Consider the following 17,450-nt stretch of genomic DNA (forward strand, 5'->3'; position numbering starts at 1 on the left):
CGGGGTCTTTTTTGGTTCCATATAAATTTTTGGAGTATTTGTTCTAGATCTGTGAAATATGTTATTGGTATTTTAATAAGGATTGCATTGAATCTATAGATTGCTTTGGGTAGTATGGACATTGTAATGATGCTAATTCTACCAATCCATGAACATGGTATATTCTTCCACTTGTTTATATTTTCTTCTACCTCTTTTTTCAACATCCTGTAGTATTCTAAGTACAGGTCTTTTACCTCCTTGGCTAACTTTATCCCTAAGTATCTTAACTTTTTGTTGCAAGGGTACAGGTTAGTACCGTTAAAGACTTCCCTTACATTAATAATTCAATATTAAAAATATATATAATTACAAAATAAATATGTTCCTCATATATAATGTAAACTGGTTATATTTAAATACTGTGAATTCAAAATAAAAGGACCTTTTATCTTTTCTAGTAAATATGAACTGGATACTTTTCGTTAAAATAAATAATTTAAAGTACATTCCAAGTATGACTCTATAAACTGCCTGAAGTTTTTTCACTCATTTCATTGAAGCTAATATTCACTAAAATTATATGATATTAGTGGATATTGCTTATTGAAATGGTTTTCATGGCAGTTAACCCTCAATGTCCTATGTTTTGTTTTGTGAATCTTTAAAGACTGAATATAAGAGAACATAATATAAGCCCAGAAAGCGAAAGTCTTCCTAAGAGGTTTCTGAATGGTATTTACTTTCAGAGTCAACATGAAATTGCCTACATATAATTTAACTTTAGATCCATTCATTTCCTCCAGGAATGGTTTTTCTGACATGTACCTGACTTTTAATATCTATCTCCCCCCCCCCCACAGACCCCCCCCCCCCCCCCCCGGCATATTTTTCTAATTAGGCTCAAGACAGAGTTCAGGACTCCTCTGGGCATCTCCACTAGCAGGGCCACATATGTCATTCTGTGATCATGAATCTACTTATTACCATTATCAAAACCTGGTGAGATCTGATTATTTCAGAAATGTTACTCTCCTGTTTTAGCACCCAAACTGGGATAAGTCTCAGAATAGTGGACAAATATGGATATGGACTGAATTAAATGGTTTACTATCCCTTTCAATGCTTAAGTAACAGCCTCTTATAGCTGTGAATAATAGGCCTGACTATACTTCTGGATAAAAAGTTCTTAGGTAATAGGAAAATGGGAATTAAAAAATAATAGTTATTACAAAAGAAATGCAGCTTTAATAACTATTCCAGGGTAAAAGAGCACTGCAAGTACTTGGGGGACTTCCTCCAAAACCCCACTCCAAACATGTATTAATATGTACTAGTGATAAAAGTTAAAGAGAGAAAATTATAAACATATAGCCATGATAAAAAAAAAAAAGCTAGCTAAATATCTCTGTAGACAAAAACAAATGGAAACTTTTGTACTCACAAATAGAGCTTAAGTTACAAGCCTACTGAGCCCACCACCTACAAGCAGAAGAAGAAATGAGAAGTTTGGCTCATATAGTAATGAGGGCTAAACGAAGCCTACGAAAGGCCTGGGCTCAGAGCCAGGCTATAGGCTTGTTATCAATGGTTGCAGTGGGACTCTACCACCTGTGGAAAAAAGTGTAAAAAGTGAGGCCACTGCCTGAGGCTACAACTTACAAAAATATTATGGATCTGAGATGTTAAGAGGCAAAGGTTTAAGTCTCACAGCTGAGAAGAGGCCAAAGGATCTGCAGGTTTGGTATCTGGCTCTGCAATGGCCTCAATATAACCTCAGGAGGGAGCCCTAAGCTGCCTATAGAAGACCTAGTTCTTGTCTAGTCTGTGAGGGAAAGGAGTAAAAGCCACAATAAACCCCCTAGGGAGCGGTGAATAAAAAAAGAGAAACTCCCACTAAAGATGAACCTGAAAACTAAAATTCTACCTAAAAAAATATAACGCTTTAATTATGAAAGAAAAATACTTTCCTTCAAGTTTAACCACCTGTATATAATTTCTTCAATAATAATCTAAAAGTCTAAAACATGTTTATATCACAATGATAGATTTGAAGCAGACACACCCTGCAAACTGTACACTTAGGTCCTGCCTTAAGAGTCTATAATAATTTCTGGGTACAGTTTTAATTAAATTAATCACTTGGTCCATATTATGAAAGCGGGCATACCCGCTTTAAGATACCAAGTCATCTTAAGTTTTCAACTTCCAGAAATTTCCTAAAGTTGACTTTGATGAGCTCAGGGCATTATTTATAGTAACTTAGAAACATGCTTAGTGTTGCTCCAAGACAACTATAACCACAGCGGCCTGGGTCATTCTAAGGTGGACTTATCTAAAGACCATGAAACCAAGAAGGCCCCTCAGCTTGCCAGTATTTTTTTTTTTTTTTCATATCAATCTCTTGTTTATAAAATTCACAAAGATGTGGGGGAGAAAATAACCATGCAATGGACATATTATCATTCTTTCAACAAGTATTAAAGGACTACTGTATAATGGGCAGTTGCTTGTTTTTTTAAACAACTTTATTGAGGTATAATCGCTATACAAGGAACCATGATTATTTTTAAATAACCCCACTGTTGTGCAGAGAATAAACAAGTAATTATTTCCCCTTGTGCATTTTATTTTAAGGCATTTCAGAAAAATAATTTAGAGGGAATATATATTAAGGTGTTTTTCAAAAGAGGACTGCAAATGAAGATGAAAGTAGATATGAGAATTATGATTGTGGCTTTACATAGAACAAAATTTCTACTGAGTACTATTATCTAAAGACTTAACAGGTTAGTTCCCAACCCTCATTATTAGACATAAATAAAAAAGGCTGAATGACTAACTGCTGGGGGGGTTAAAGAAGACATTCCTATTAAGAGTAAATAGGTTAGATACTGGTACAGTCTCTCCAACTTCAGGATTCTATTATTCAGGTTCTTCAACTTTTGTTTTTGTTGTTTTCCCTCTGAGCATTGAATTTTTAACACCTCTGACCCCAAAGCAATTTGTTTCTTATACCAGGACTATTTAAAACAACAGTAGCTAGGTATAAGAACCATCACTGTTAAGATCTACTTTTTTTCCCTCAGTTGCTTATGAAATTACAAAAGGCAAAGGCAAAAAATCTGGCAATTAATTATTCAGTCCAAAGGGAAGCAGTACATGTAGAAGTGGCAGAGGTGGTTATTTAAAAAGGATGGCTGGAATCCCTGATTGATATTATAAAGAGTTCAAAGGCTGGCACACAAATGGAACTGCATTTGGGAATCTCTTTTTAAAATCACTTAATTAAAGATATTATTTATAACAATAAAAGTAGATGGCAGTAGAGAATACAGTGAATATTTATTGCTAGCAATATACTTGATGGATGAATTTCAGACTAAATAGGGAGAATGTGCAACCTCAAAGTTAAAATTACAAAGTAGGAACTCTGGTGAATTCTTGGTCAAAGCACCCTTAAAGACCTAATGTTAATAACATTTTAAGAATTATGAAATACAACAGGCAAATCAGCAAAAGTAAATGACCAATTTGAATTAAATTGTTTGCCTGAAAACAACCTTTGCAGACAGGCCTCTATACACATTCAGAACCTATTGTCCCTAGAAGAGCCACGTGACCTATACCAATAGACTTTACAGGTAAAAAATTTTAAAAAAAGGACAAAACGTACTGATAACTAACTAGAAAGCTGATATCTAGCACAATCGGAACAATCTAAAACAAAACAACAAAAACTACACTGGGTTAAAATTTAAAGAAGAAGGAAGAAGAAGGAAGAAGGAAGAAGGAAGAAGGAAGAAGGAAGAAGGAAGAAGGAAGAAGGAAGAAGGAGAAGGAGAAGGAGAAGAAGAAGAAGAAGAAGAAGAAGAAGAAGACTACAAACTATATCTGACAAAATAGAAACAGTAATCAGTTATTTTATCCAAAAATATTTAGATATATCTTCTCTATGTAATAAAAGGCTAACATGCAAATTGTCCCCTCGGGAGTTCGACCGACTGGGAGTTCAACCACTCGCTATATATGCGCTGACCACCAGGGGATGGCACGGAATGAAGGAAGGCCCCAGCCAGCAGTTGGCAGCCGGGGGAAGGAAGGCCCTGATCGGCCCTGATCGCCGGCCAGGCCTAGGGACCCTACCCATACACGAATTTTGTGCACTGGGCCTCTAGTATCTATATATCTATACAAGAGAGGAATGTTAATTCTCTAAGCCTATGCTATTCAGTGTGGTAGCCAACAGCCATATTTGAGCACTCTAAATGTGTGAGTCAAGTCAGAAACCAAATTTTTAATTTTATTTTATTAGTTGATCTTCAAATTTTAAAATAATACTTGATTCAATTACTGGAAAGTATGGAGTTGATTCTTCAGCTTGGAAGAATCCTATATAATAAAAGCCTAATATGCTAAGTGTCCAGTCATCCAGTTGGCCGTTCAACCAATCAAAGCATAATATGCTAATGATATGCTAAGGCTGCTCAACTGCTCGCCATGACATGCGCTGACCACCAGGGGGCAGGTGCTCTGACTGGTAGGTTAGCTTGCTGTTGGGGTCCAGCTGATTGGGACTGAGCGAGACAGGCCATACATGCCCTGGAGCCCCCCTGCAGTTCCTCCCCAGCCCCAATAGTGCAACGCTGGGATCCCTCGGCCTGGCCTGCACCCTCTCACAATTCGGGACACCTGGGGCATGTCAGAGAGCTAGATTTGGACCAGCAGCGGAATGACCAGTCACTATGACACGCACTGACCACCAAGGGGCAGACACTCAACGCAGGAGCTTCCCCCTGGTGGTCAGTGTGCTCCCACAGGGAGAGCGCCGTCAGCCAGAAGCCAGGCTCACGGCTGGCAAGTGCAGTGGTGGTGGCAGGAGCCTCTCCCACCTCCACAACAGCGCTAAGGATGTCCGACTGACGGCTTAGGCCCGTGGGGAGCGGCCTAAGCCATCAGTTGGACATCTCCCGAGGGCTCCCGGACTACAAGAGGGCACAGGCTGGGCTGGGGAACTCCCCCCCAAGTGCACAAATTTTGTGCACCGGGCCTCTAGTTTGGATATATTAATCTACTTATTAGCTACACATTCTATAAAAATCTCAATACAGATCAAGTATTTTCAATCAAAACTTGGTGTCTAAATTGAAGTATACTAAAAGTATAAATGCAAAATACATATCAAATTTTGAAGGCTTAGTAAAAAAGCTAGAATGTGAAATGCCTCAATAATATATAAAAATGTGACTACATGTTGAAATAATATTTTGATACATTAAATAAAATATTAAAATTAACTTCACCTGTTTCTTTTTTACATTTTTAAATGTGGCTTTTAGAAAATGTAAAATTATATATGTGGTTTGTATTACATATCTACTGCACAATGCTGCTCTAGGGAGATCAACACCTTAAAAAATCTGTCATCTATCAAAAATCTAAAATAGCCCTACCTGGTTTGGCTCAGTGGATAGAGCGTCAGCCTACGGACTGAAGGGTCCCAGGTTCGATTCCGGTCAAGGGCATGTGCCTGGGTTGTGGGCTCAATTCCCAATAGGGGGGAGTGTAGGAGGCAGCCGTTCAATGATTCTCTCTCATCATTGATGTTTCTATCTCTCTCTCCCTCTCCCTTCCTCTCTGAAATCAATAAAAATATATTTTAAAAAATGTGAAATACGTCAGTCATGATTTAGAAATTACATATTACCTTATCTCTTATGTAAAAAAACATTACTTTAGGCACTCAGAATTTGTATATATATGTATTCCAAAGTCATGTGTATTCTCTTTACACAGAGGATTGTTACACATCATTGAAGTATTCCTTTAAGTTAATGCAAACTATGGTAATATTTAATGGTCATTCCACCATCCAGAGTATGTAATCAAGTAACTTAGGGATGCTAATTCATCAACCACATCTTCATTCCTTTTATATCCAGATTCTTTTGCTTCTATGAGAGCTAATAAGGATCTTTAATATAGCAAAAATTTTGATAAGACAAATCATATATATATATATATATATATATATATATATATATTTAAAAATTTTCCTGGGGATAAAAAATCATTGTGAGACACACTGGAGTAAACTGCTAAGGCCATCAGGGGAGGGCATCACTACATCAGCACAGTTGCTTGCAGCACACCAGGTGGGCAGCTTGGTCTTAAAGGTCCCTTCAAAACACTGAAAAAAATCTGACCCATATTTTATTTGCACTTGACTCATATTTTATTCTTATTTATGCCTACAGTTGCAAAAATACAACCCTTCGATGTTTTTAATGACAATATCCAAAGCACGCCACAAGATGGAGATATTACTCCATTACTATTTATATTTGTATTTATGCTTTTTTTTTTTTTTTTCCAATGTACACTTCCCTCTCCCTGTGAATTGCCTATTTTCTCCCTCAGTGGTATATTCAGCTACCAACTCTATCCCTAACATTTATTCTGGTTCCTCTGCCACTCTGCTCTAAATAACTTTATTATGGAAATATTATATAATGAATATTTTTGTGATACCTGTTTTTAATATTAAATGCAGGCAGATAGCCCTGGCTGGTGTGGCTCAGTTGGTTGAGCATCATCCTATGCACTGAAAGGTCAACGGTGTGATTCCAGGTCAGGGCACAAGCCCAGGTTGCGAGCTCGGTCCCTGGTTGGGGTGCGTACGGGAGGCAGCTTTCTCTCTCTCTCTCTCTCTCTCCCCCCCCCCTCTCTCTCTCTGCAATAGGAACATATTTTTTAAAATGTGTTTTTTTTTAAAAAAGCAGGCAGATAATTACAATATTTTCTTCTAGCTCCGCGATTTTCAACCAGTGTGCCACAGCAGGCACATTGGCGTGCCGCAAAAAATTTTAAAACATGCAATACCTATTTAGTCAGGGAACTGACCTCTTTTTCCTTCAATTGTCAAATAAAAAGGTGATAACAGCCAACACAACAATAGCCATCTGGTGTGAAGGAATCAAAATTATACCTATTTTTGTCAGATCAGCAAAAATACAGTATATTTTTTTTGTGTGCCTTGGAATTTTAGTTTATGTGTGCTCTGCGATAAAAAAAAGGTTGAAAATCACCATTCTAGTTCAATATTTTCTCATTTCTCTAAAATTAAGATAATTTTTATTTGTATATTTTTCTCTTGTGGGTAATAAAAAGTTGCTACCCACAAATAAGTACTCCAAAAGTTATTTACTGAAATATATTCAGTTACTTTGTAAGGCTATAAATTTACTTCACATTGATATCCCTCTGAACTTCTCTGGAACTCTTCTGTGAGTAGTCCTCAAACCAGTTTATGAGCCTTATGTGAAATTTATATTTAGATCTCTTTATCAATTCAAATTGTATTTACCCAAGCTTGCTAACCCAATTTAGTCACCAAATTTAGTTCCAAATGACTATTAGCTTTAGACAAATATCAAATCCATCTTAAAAGACTTACTATTAATGAGGATAAAATGCTTTGAAGGCAATTTAAAATAAGAAGTTTCAATGATGTTTTGAGAGATGGCAGCATTGCTGAAAACCTATAAAGCTTTCCACAATAACTACTTTCAAGATCAATCTAATTTACCCTGTTAAGCCTTTTTATACTTTCAAAGGTGTGATACAAAATGTCACACATTAATTCTGTATAACTACTTACTATGGAACAGCATAGGATGGCAATTATTTGAACTTCATAAAATGTGTCGACTAAAACACTTTATTTAAACACAGGAAGTCTATTTCCTATCACAGGTAAAAAGATCCATATAAAAACAATATCTGATATGATATACTTAACTCCAAGTAAAATCACAATTTCCAATGATCCTACATTATGCATACATATTAACTTCCTTAAATCAAGTTTAATCACCAACTATTAACCCGAAAACACTACTTAAAAGTAAAGAAGAACCTAGTTACTAGTCTTTTATCTGTTAACTAAAAGTATGGTCATTGAAAATAACTGCTAATAAGATGTGCAATTTAAAAAATCCAAAATGTCAGAGGCCTCTTGGTTATGTATAAATTCAATTAGTCCTGGGATGGCTTCCTTAACCTAACCCATTTTAAGGGTATAAAGTCCTTAAGTATCGGCTAGAAACGAGATGCCTCTACCTTCCTTAGCAGGCATGTAAGTGGACCCTGGGAGTTCTCTACGGTATGTTCACATCTTTCCAGTAAATGATAAAAATGACTTATCTGGTGTTAAATCATTTTGACTACAGCTCACAATACATGCCACAGTAGGGTCTCATGTAGCTTTTCAAAATTCTTGCACTTTATATATTCAGGAGTTGTATTACAGGTGTGGGCAAACGTTGGCTTTCAGTTGTGAGTATGCAAAATAGTTTATTCTTGCATTATTTATTAATTATTGTATTATTTATTTGTATTACAGCTGTAAACCTGCCTTTGCCCAACCCTGTATTCCAGAATTTAACTGAGGAAATTACTCCCTTTTTTTTTTTTTTTTTTTTTTTTTTAATATATTTTATTGATTTTTTACAGAGAGGAAGGGAGAGAGAGATAGAGAGTTAGAAACATCGATGAGAGAGGAACATCGACCAGCTGCCTCCTGCACATCTCCTACTGGGGATGTGCCCGCAACCCAGGTATATGCCCTTGACCGGAATCGAACCTGGGACCTTTCAGTCCGCAGGCCGACGCTCTATCCACTGAGCCAAACCGGTTTCGGCTACTCCCTTTTTTAATCTTTGTGTTTGTTCTTAGTGGCATTTTAATACTGCTGCTTATACTATGACATGCCTTTTATTTAATTTGTGATTTTAGACTTTTACCTTTAATATTTAATTCAAATTATATTAGCTAACTGTGCAGCTGCACAGAGTTTATGCTTACAACTCACTGGCACTGTAATGTGCAGCCATCTATTAATGGAGCATATTGTTTTATACACATGCTCTCTCTAACATGAGGGAATCAGGCAACATGTGTGATTACATATGAGATTCCAGTTGCTGGATGATGGCAATCAGAAACACTTGAATAAGTGAATTACTCCTAACTTTAATTTAATATTAAGAAGGATGGGAATGAGACAAATTCTCAATTAAATTTCTAATGAAATCCTAACGACACTCTTACACACAAATTTCAGTAAATGTAAAAACCAAATATTTAGCTCTTAAAATGAAACACTAAGATGTAACTTAAAACACAGCAATCATATTTTTATATTCATTAGTATAGGATTAGGCTTTCAAAATTAAGTGTTTTGATGAAATAAAGACTTCTGAAGATATTTGACTATAGCTTCCTGATCACCCAGAGGTTCACTGCACATCTCAATACAAGAAAGGTTTTGGAAATGTTTTTAATTCTGGGTGAAATTAACTAATGCTATTACTGCCCAAATAGACCCAATAATGACTGACTTACAAACAGATCCCCAGGACCATAAGAGTATTTCTGTTCTATCAGCTCTGGATTATGGGTAAAATTTTCACAATAGATTTGTCTTGCTCCATAAAATATGCCCAGGCAACCTCCACTAAATAATGTGGACATCAGAAAATCAATTTTATGATTACCCAATTTGATGGAAAGGTATATATAATTAAATAAGTATTTACTCAGCTCTAACTCTACACATGATATGCCTATATCAGCAATATAAATGACTGGAAAGTTATCTACCATTCCAGATTTTATATCTCTCCCTCACTCCAAATTAACAAATAATTTTGGACTCCACAATGAAAATGGGGAAGCTGTTATTACACGACATGGATTTATAGGGGAACAGACTCACTGAAGGAAGACTGGACTATATTCAACTAATACCACAAGCTCAGTGGAATCCACAATAAGAATCATTGTAGATAATTGATAATCACAGGACAGGCTCACCAGTCAATGATGAAAGAGATCTTCATCTTTATTTTTAAAAAGGACTATGACTGGGTTTGAGAAGCCCCATTAATGACTTCATGCTTTTTCCCATCCAAAAAAACTGAGACAGAAATCAGAAATCAGGCAGACAGAAATCAAATATCACATTTATGGCTGAAAAGCTACCAAAGAATTTAGATTAGGTATAGGGGCCAAATGGGCTCGCTAGCAATGTTTGCCCTTCCCTCTCCAGTCCAGACTTTGAGACAGCACACATTTCCTATGAACAATATGAAACACTGGAGAGAAAGTCTGTCTAGGATAATTGCCTTACTGGTTTGGGGCAGAGAAGAGACTGGTTACCACGGTTTAGAGCTTTTGACTAATTAGCTCTCTCCAATCAAGAAAAACAGACAGAAGACAATCACCCTCCAGCAAAGTCACTCATTCCTCCTTGGAGAAATGGAAGAGATGTGTCAGGAGATAGCAGTTTCTTCAGGGAAGTCCCTCACCACCTGATTATGGGATGGCTGGGCAGTAACTGTCCCTCCCTTAAACAGGCTGCTTAGTCTGTACATTTGAAATACAGATTGAAAGAGTGTAAAAGCTTTATTCATTCTGATTAAAAATTAAAATCCAATATTTTATAAGCACATAGCAATAGCTTTTCTTCTTTTAAAACCAAGTTCCAGCCCTATCCGGTTTGGCTCAACGGATAGAGTGTCAGCCTGCAGACTCAAGGGCCCCAGGTTCGATTCCGGTCAAGGGCATGTACCTTGGTTGCAGGTACATACCCAGTAGGGAGTGTGCAGGAGGCAGCTGATCGATGTTTCTAACTCTCTATCCCTCTCCCTTCCTCTCTGTAAGAAATCAATAAAATATATTTAAAAAAAAACAAAAACAAACCAAGTTCCAGCATTCATTTAAATGTAAGGATGCAGTTATAAAAATTTTTATGAGAAAGGAGCACATTTTCTAGCTCTATTAGTAGGAATCAGTAATTGCTGACTGGCACCAGAGAGATTACTCTGATTTCATCAGAAAGTAAATACTGAAACATTTAAAATAACTTAACTTGTCACAATTTCAAGTCACAAATTTTAAAAAAATAAATGTGACGTACTGCTGGCTAGAATACTACACAAAGTATAAAGAATATCATGGCCCAAATAGACAATGAAAAAAACACAGAATTGCCATTGACCCCACAAGAAATACAGGTGTCCAAGGAACAGCTGTTAGAGGAAATACAACTACTGTGTGGGGACCTAGAATGTAAGTTACAAATGAAAGATATTTCAGTAACACATCCTTTTTCCTACACTACCCTAATCTTTCACCTTATCGCCTCTGAAAAGATGCAATATCCGCCTTAGCAGGTTTGGCTCAGTGGATAGAGCATCGGCCTTTGGACTGAAGGGTCCTAGGTTCGATTCTGGTCAAGGGCACGCATTTAGGTTGCAGGCTCCTCCCCAGCCCGGGCCCTGGTAGGGAGCGTGCAGGAGGCAACCAACCCATGTGTTTCTCACACATCGATATTTCTCTCTGTCCTTCCCTTTCTTCATCTCTCTCTAAAAATCAATGGATACAGGTGAGAATTAAAAAAAAAGAAAAAAAGAAAAAGATGCAATATCCAAATTGAATACAAAGAAAGAGATTCCTTCACTGTATGAGGGCTATAAAAGCCATATAAAAAACATTACCTAAAGAAGATACCATATGTCCTAAAAACGAGGCAACTGACTTGCCCAAGGCTGTGAATCAGAAAGTGGTCAGGTCCAAGCTCTTAAGGTAATCGATTATTCTAATTAGAGAGTTTATGGAGTAACTAAGCTAACTATCTTAAACTTGGGAGAAAGGGGACAAAATGAATGCCACATTCAGTCACTATCATCCCTGGCTTCTAGTTTGGGGTATAACCATCTCAAAAAAAATTTTCTATATTAATTGTCTCCGATTCTTCCCCTTTCTTCTCTCCTGAACCCGGACACTGATCCCACCACTCCATTGAAACAGCTTTTGCTGAGGTAGCCAATGACCACCACACCATTAGACTGAACAGCCAATTCTCAGAACTCATCTTATTTGAATTATCATCAGTATTTAACCCAGCTGATCACTTTCTCCTCTTTAAAATACTTCTTTATTTGATTGAAAGTGACAGTATTTTCTTGATTTGCCTCCTACTTTAGTGGCTGTTCTGTTTCCATCTCCTTTGCTGGTTCCTCTCCATCCCCCTGACTGTAAAAGTTTGGAATCTCCAATACTTAGCTCCCAGACCTCTCTTTTCTCTCTTTACATTCACTCCCCTGGTGAACTTGCCCAGTGGTTTGGCTTCAAATTGCTGTCTAATGCCAGGGATTCCATCTTAGTAAGTGGCAACTGCAATTACACAAATATTTATTCAATTACTGACACCAAAAGCTTTAGAATTAGCCTCAATTCTTTTTTCTCTCACATCCCACATTCAAACAATCAATAAAATCCTGCCAGCTATATTTTCCAATTAAATTCAAAATCTGACTACTTTATACCCACCCAGGTACAATCTACATTCTACACCATAATTATCCTTCTAAGTAACTAATGACGTACATACAGAGGATCCGCAACACAATTAAAGTGTTATTTTAAATTTAAGTCAAACCATGTACCTCTTTCTGTTCGATGCCCACCTCTCCCCCCATGAGATCCCAACTTACTTATAATGAATAGCCAAAGTCCTTATAATGTCTTACAAAGCCCTACAAGATCTTCCCCTAACCCCATGACTCTGATCTCATCTCCTATTACTGTTCTCCTTCACCCTACTCCAGACACACTGGCTGCCTTGCTGTTCCTCAGACTCTATCCAAGCTCTTGCCTTAAGGTCTTGGTACTCAACTGTCTGCCTTCTTCGAATGCTCTTCCACTTACCCACCTGGCTCACTCCCTTATTTCCTTTAGAGGCCTTCTCTGACCATCTGACATGTATATTTACTTGTTTGGTTATATTACTACTAGATGCTCAATGCACAAAATTCACGCACTGGGGGGCGGGGGGGGGGGGAGGGGGAGGTCCCCTCAGCCTGGCCTGCACCCTCTCACAGTCCGGGAGCCCTCGGGGGATGTCCAACTGACAGCTTAGACCCACTCCCTGGGGATGTCAGTAGGACATCCTTAGCACTGCCACAGGAGAGGCTCCCGTCAGTGCCACTGTGCTCAACAGCTGTGAGCCCAGCTTCTGGCTGAGCAAGGGGAGCTCACTGACCACCAGGGGGCAGCTCCTGCATTAAGCGTCTACCCCTGGTGGTCAGTGCACTTCATAGCAACCAGTTGTTCCACTATTTGGTCGATTTGCATATTAGCCTTTTATTATATGTGTTTCCCCCTACTAAATTGTGAGTTTCATAAGGCTACAGGTTTTATTTTATACACCAGCCAACTCCCAGTGCTTAAAATGTATTAGGTGTCAAATAAATTTCTGTTGAATGGACAACAAAGCTGATGAGTGTATAGAGCCAGGTCACCACTCTGAGTAACCAACCTACATTGTCCTGGTCCCTCATATCTGGCTAGTCACTAAAAGATTGGTTGACTCTGGCCTGAAAATTACACATTAAGAGACAAATAGCAGGCTGCATTTGTCTCTTAACAAATTTCTGGTCCTCTGAAAGTCTTCCAAGAAAGTTAAGATTCAGTGTAACATAGAGAACTAGTTCCCATCAGTTTCCCTGCTTAGGAAGAATAAAATCTCTTCTGACATGGCTGGGTAGAGAAACACAAATTAAAACAATTTTCTGGATCCTTTTCAAATTCTACCTAAACATAGAATGTTCTTGATCATCTATGCTTCTTTATTTTCCATCTTTGCCCACATAGTTAAGTGCTCTGGTTGTTCCACACTGCCTAACTCTGCAAATTAAATTGCGTGAAATTATAAACAAAAATTCTATGAGAGTTCACATGCAAGCTAAATTACATAACCTAAAATTTAAACTACTGCTACTAAATTTTTGTATTGTCTTAAAGGGGCTTAATTTTCCATGAATAACTGGAAAGCATCTTTAAGATCTTTGGATAGGTTATGTATAAGACTCTTTCTAGTTACAGAATTTAATCAATCATGATAAATTCTAACAAATATTATCAATGTTAAAGGCATTCTTAAAAGCCTTTAGTTATTTTCACTGATTTTTGCACATGTTGCATCATCCTTTACTCTGTAATGAGATATATTTGTCTATGAGCGGGAAGCTAATGAATACAGACAGTACATAATTGTTTGCACCTATGAATTTGAAGTGTGAATGCTTATACTTTAGTAACTCTTACAAAAAATAAAATTCGTTAAAATCATAGTGCAACAATTTTATATTCAATTATATTTAACTGAAAAGTCATTTTCCATTTAGTGTTAAACTCAATAGTTCACATATAAAGGGCATATCTAGTCATGTGAAGTGTACCTTGAATGACAATTGTTGGTATACATTTTTTTAACCCCATAATTATTCAAAGCACTTTATGCCAGGCTCAGTCAGATCGTTTGAAACCCTGTCTTTCACCCCATATGTCATCTTCTTGGCAGTATAATTCAGATGAAGACTGGTTATCTTCCCTCACTGACCGACCACTCACAGGTAGAAAGAAGTACAGGGCAACAAACGGACTTTACAGGTTAAAGTCCCAAGATAAAAAAAAAGAAAACAAAAGAAAAAGACATCACCCTGCGCTACTGGTTGGGCATCTCTCTTCCTTTAGCAGCTCAAGTGCTTCTCCTGCCCCCCAAAACTTACTATTTCCTTGTATGGGTTCCAGGACCGACAAGGTAGCTTCAACTACCTCCAGACTTCTCAACTGTGATCCCAACCCCTATCCAACAGGCTAGGGATGCCCAAGTGCAGTGCAAGGAGAACTTCTGCCAGGCAGGCGCCGACCGAAGCGCACTCCCACCCCCCACCCCCCGGAAAGGCGGAGCAACGGAGGCAGCTAAAATAGCATGAGAATAAGTGTCACTGGGAAGGTGAAATTTTACAGTGAGACATGACTACTCTTTCCCACACACCACTCTTCCTCCTTCTTCCTGCACAGCGGGGTGGAAGGGTCTCCCCAGTTGGCAGAGGAAAGGGAGGGCAGTACCCCCCGGCTGGTGGCTCCGTCCAGCCTGCAGCTGAGACCGCAACCTGAGAAGGGGAGCAGGGCGGCGAGGACCTGAGAACAATTCCTTCCGAGGCCAGCAGACCCCGGGCCGGGGGAGGAGCCGGTGGAGCCCAGGAGGGCCGAGCTTTGGCCGCGGCGCCGGCTCCCGCGGAGGAACCCGGTCAGAGCCGCCCCACCCCCTCCTCTCCGCCGCGACCCGCACGTTGTTCTGCCCGGGAGCCGCCGCCGCCGGGCGGGCAGACGCCCCGCTTACCTGCTGCACCCCGAGGAACTGGTAGAAGTTGAGCTGCACTTCCTCCACCAAGTCAAACAACTCCAGGTCCCCGCTCTCCCAGCCGCGCGCCGGCCCCGCGGCCGCCAGCAGCAGCAACAGCAGCGGCAGCAACAGCGGCGGCGGGACCTGCACGGGCCGCAGCTCGCGGCGCCCAGGAGGCCGGGCCGGCCTGGAGCCGGGAGCCGTCATCGCGCTGGGCTCCGAAAGGTCACCCGTCACGCTGCGCCGCTGGCCGAGCCCGGGGACGTGGCGGGCAGCGCGGGGTGTGGAAACGGCGGCCGCGGTCCGGAGCACGGGCAGCCGTCCTGGAGTCTCCGGCCCGGCGGCGGCCCGGCGGCGGGGAAGGGGGGCGCGGGCCCGCGGACGCGGCGGCGGCCGGGTCGCGGCGGGCTGTCGGGGGCCAGACCCTCAACCCCAGGCCTACGAACAGCTGGAGCACCAGCACCGGGAGCTAAGGTTGCGGAGGGGGCGGGGCTTCCCCTCGTTTTAACCTATTCCAGGCCTCGCTTCCTGTGACATCACGTCTCCTAGCAACCGCGGGGCGGGGGCGGGGCCGGAAGTAGGGAAGCGGGTTGCCCCAGATCCAGGCCTCAGAAAGAAGCCTCTGCAGCTGGTGCTTCCTGAAGAGCTGACTTGTGTTTTCACAGATTACGAGACCTGGACATCGCGCACGGACCTGGGACATCGCAAGTATAAGTCTCCCCTGAAACAGCTACCTTCTTACCCCTCTCCGGATACTGGAAACTAAAAGCATATATGAAAACTGATTTATTAGTGATGGCCTCCCTTCCATTCAGTTCATTATTCCATCAGCGAAGCTATAGGAGGAATTGAACCCATGGCCTTCAAGGGGCAAACCTAGGAAATAGGCTGAAGTATGTTTTATGAAAGGGTGAAACAAATGAAATTTGAACCAATGCAAAGAAGTATACTTCTAATTGTGAATTAAGATTTATAGGTATAATACCATCAAATAGGCAGCCTGGCAGAATTAATATTGGCGACTCAATCATGATCTTAGAGGAGGTGTGGTTTATCTCACCTTAGCCCACTTCCTTTCTCTATTGAGGCCTGTTTTTGAAGAAATGGAAGCTAAGCCCTCACTGGTTTGTCTCAGTGGATAGAGCGTCAGGTCTGTGGACTGAAGGGTCTTGGGTTCGATTCCAGTCAAGGGCACATACCGGGGTTGTGGGCTTGACCCCCAGTAGGGGGCTTGAAGGAGGCAGCCAATCGGTGATTCTCTCTCATTAATGTTTCTATCTCCCTCTCCCTTCCTCTCTGAAATAAAGAAAAGTACTTGAAAAAAAGAAATAGAAGCTAAAAACCTCTTTTCTTTCCCACTCGTGTCTTACTTTCTAGTCTTACATAGCTTCTGTTCAGTCCCTTTTAAATTTTTTTCCTCCACCACTATTGCTTCTCTTGGGTGAACCTTATTTTCTTCTTAGTTTTCTCACATTTCTCCTCCTTGACACCCTACTTTTGTTGAAAAAGTAGAAGGGGAAGAAAATATGCTTGTAGAACTCATGGTGCTTGCCCGGTTTTGAAAATTTGACAGTATGTTTTTCCCATTTGGATCTGGACAGTTAAACTCAGTAGGGGAATGGTAAAACTACTTTTGCTCTCATAGAAAAAATATATTATTTTGATAAAGGTTAGCAAACCAGTATCTAGGAAGTAAATCTTACTGAAAGGATCCTATTATTGCAGAGTTTTAAAATATATTTTTAAGTAGTCATAAATAATGCTTAAAATATATATATATATATATTATTGAGTTAATCACATTTTAAGTTCATCATGAGACTTACTTTTCAAAGGTACAAGAACAGGGTGTCTTAGTTTGCTAGGGTTGCTATAAAAAAAGACTGTAAGTTGGGTGGCTTACACAACAGACATTTATTTCTCCCAGTCTGGAGGCTGGGAAGGCCGAGATCAGGGTACCAGCATGGCCAAGCTCTGGTGAGAGTCATCTTCTAGGTTGCAGATGGCCTTCTTGCTGTGCCCTCACATGTGAGAGTATGGGTGAGAGGGAGAGAGATCTTGCGTTTTCTCTCAGAAGGGTACTAATCCCACAGTGGGGGCTCCACTGGCATGACCTCATCTAAAAATGATTATCTTTCAAAGGCCCCATCTCCAGCCCTGGCATGATAGCTCAGTTGGTTAGAGCATCATCCCCATGCACCAAGATTTCAGGTTC

General features: G+C 40.0%; 1 protein-coding gene across 1 annotated transcript in view; it reads right to left on the bottom strand.

The window, feature by feature from the left end:
- Positions 1 to 15,694, bottom strand: part of DNAJC1 (DnaJ heat shock protein family (Hsp40) member C1) — a 202,904-nt gene extending 187,210 nt beyond the window's left edge. Inside the window, exon 1 of the mRNA XM_070432751.1 lies at positions 15,233 to 15,694. Coding sequence (XP_070288852.1) covers positions 15,233 to 15,442 — 210 coding nt within the window. The 5' untranslated portion in view covers positions 15,443 to 15,694. The remainder of the gene's footprint in view (positions 1 to 15,232) is intronic.
- Between the last annotated feature and the right edge of the window lie 1,756 nt (positions 15,695 to 17,450).

The sequence above is a fragment of the Myotis yumanensis genome, unplaced genomic scaffold (genome assembly GCF_028538775.1).
Source record: "Myotis yumanensis isolate MYYU_CA2020_CCGP unplaced genomic scaffold, mMyoYum1.0.hap1 SCAF_1, whole genome shotgun sequence".
NCBI lineage: Eukaryota > Metazoa > Chordata > Mammalia > Chiroptera > Vespertilionidae > Myotis > Myotis yumanensis.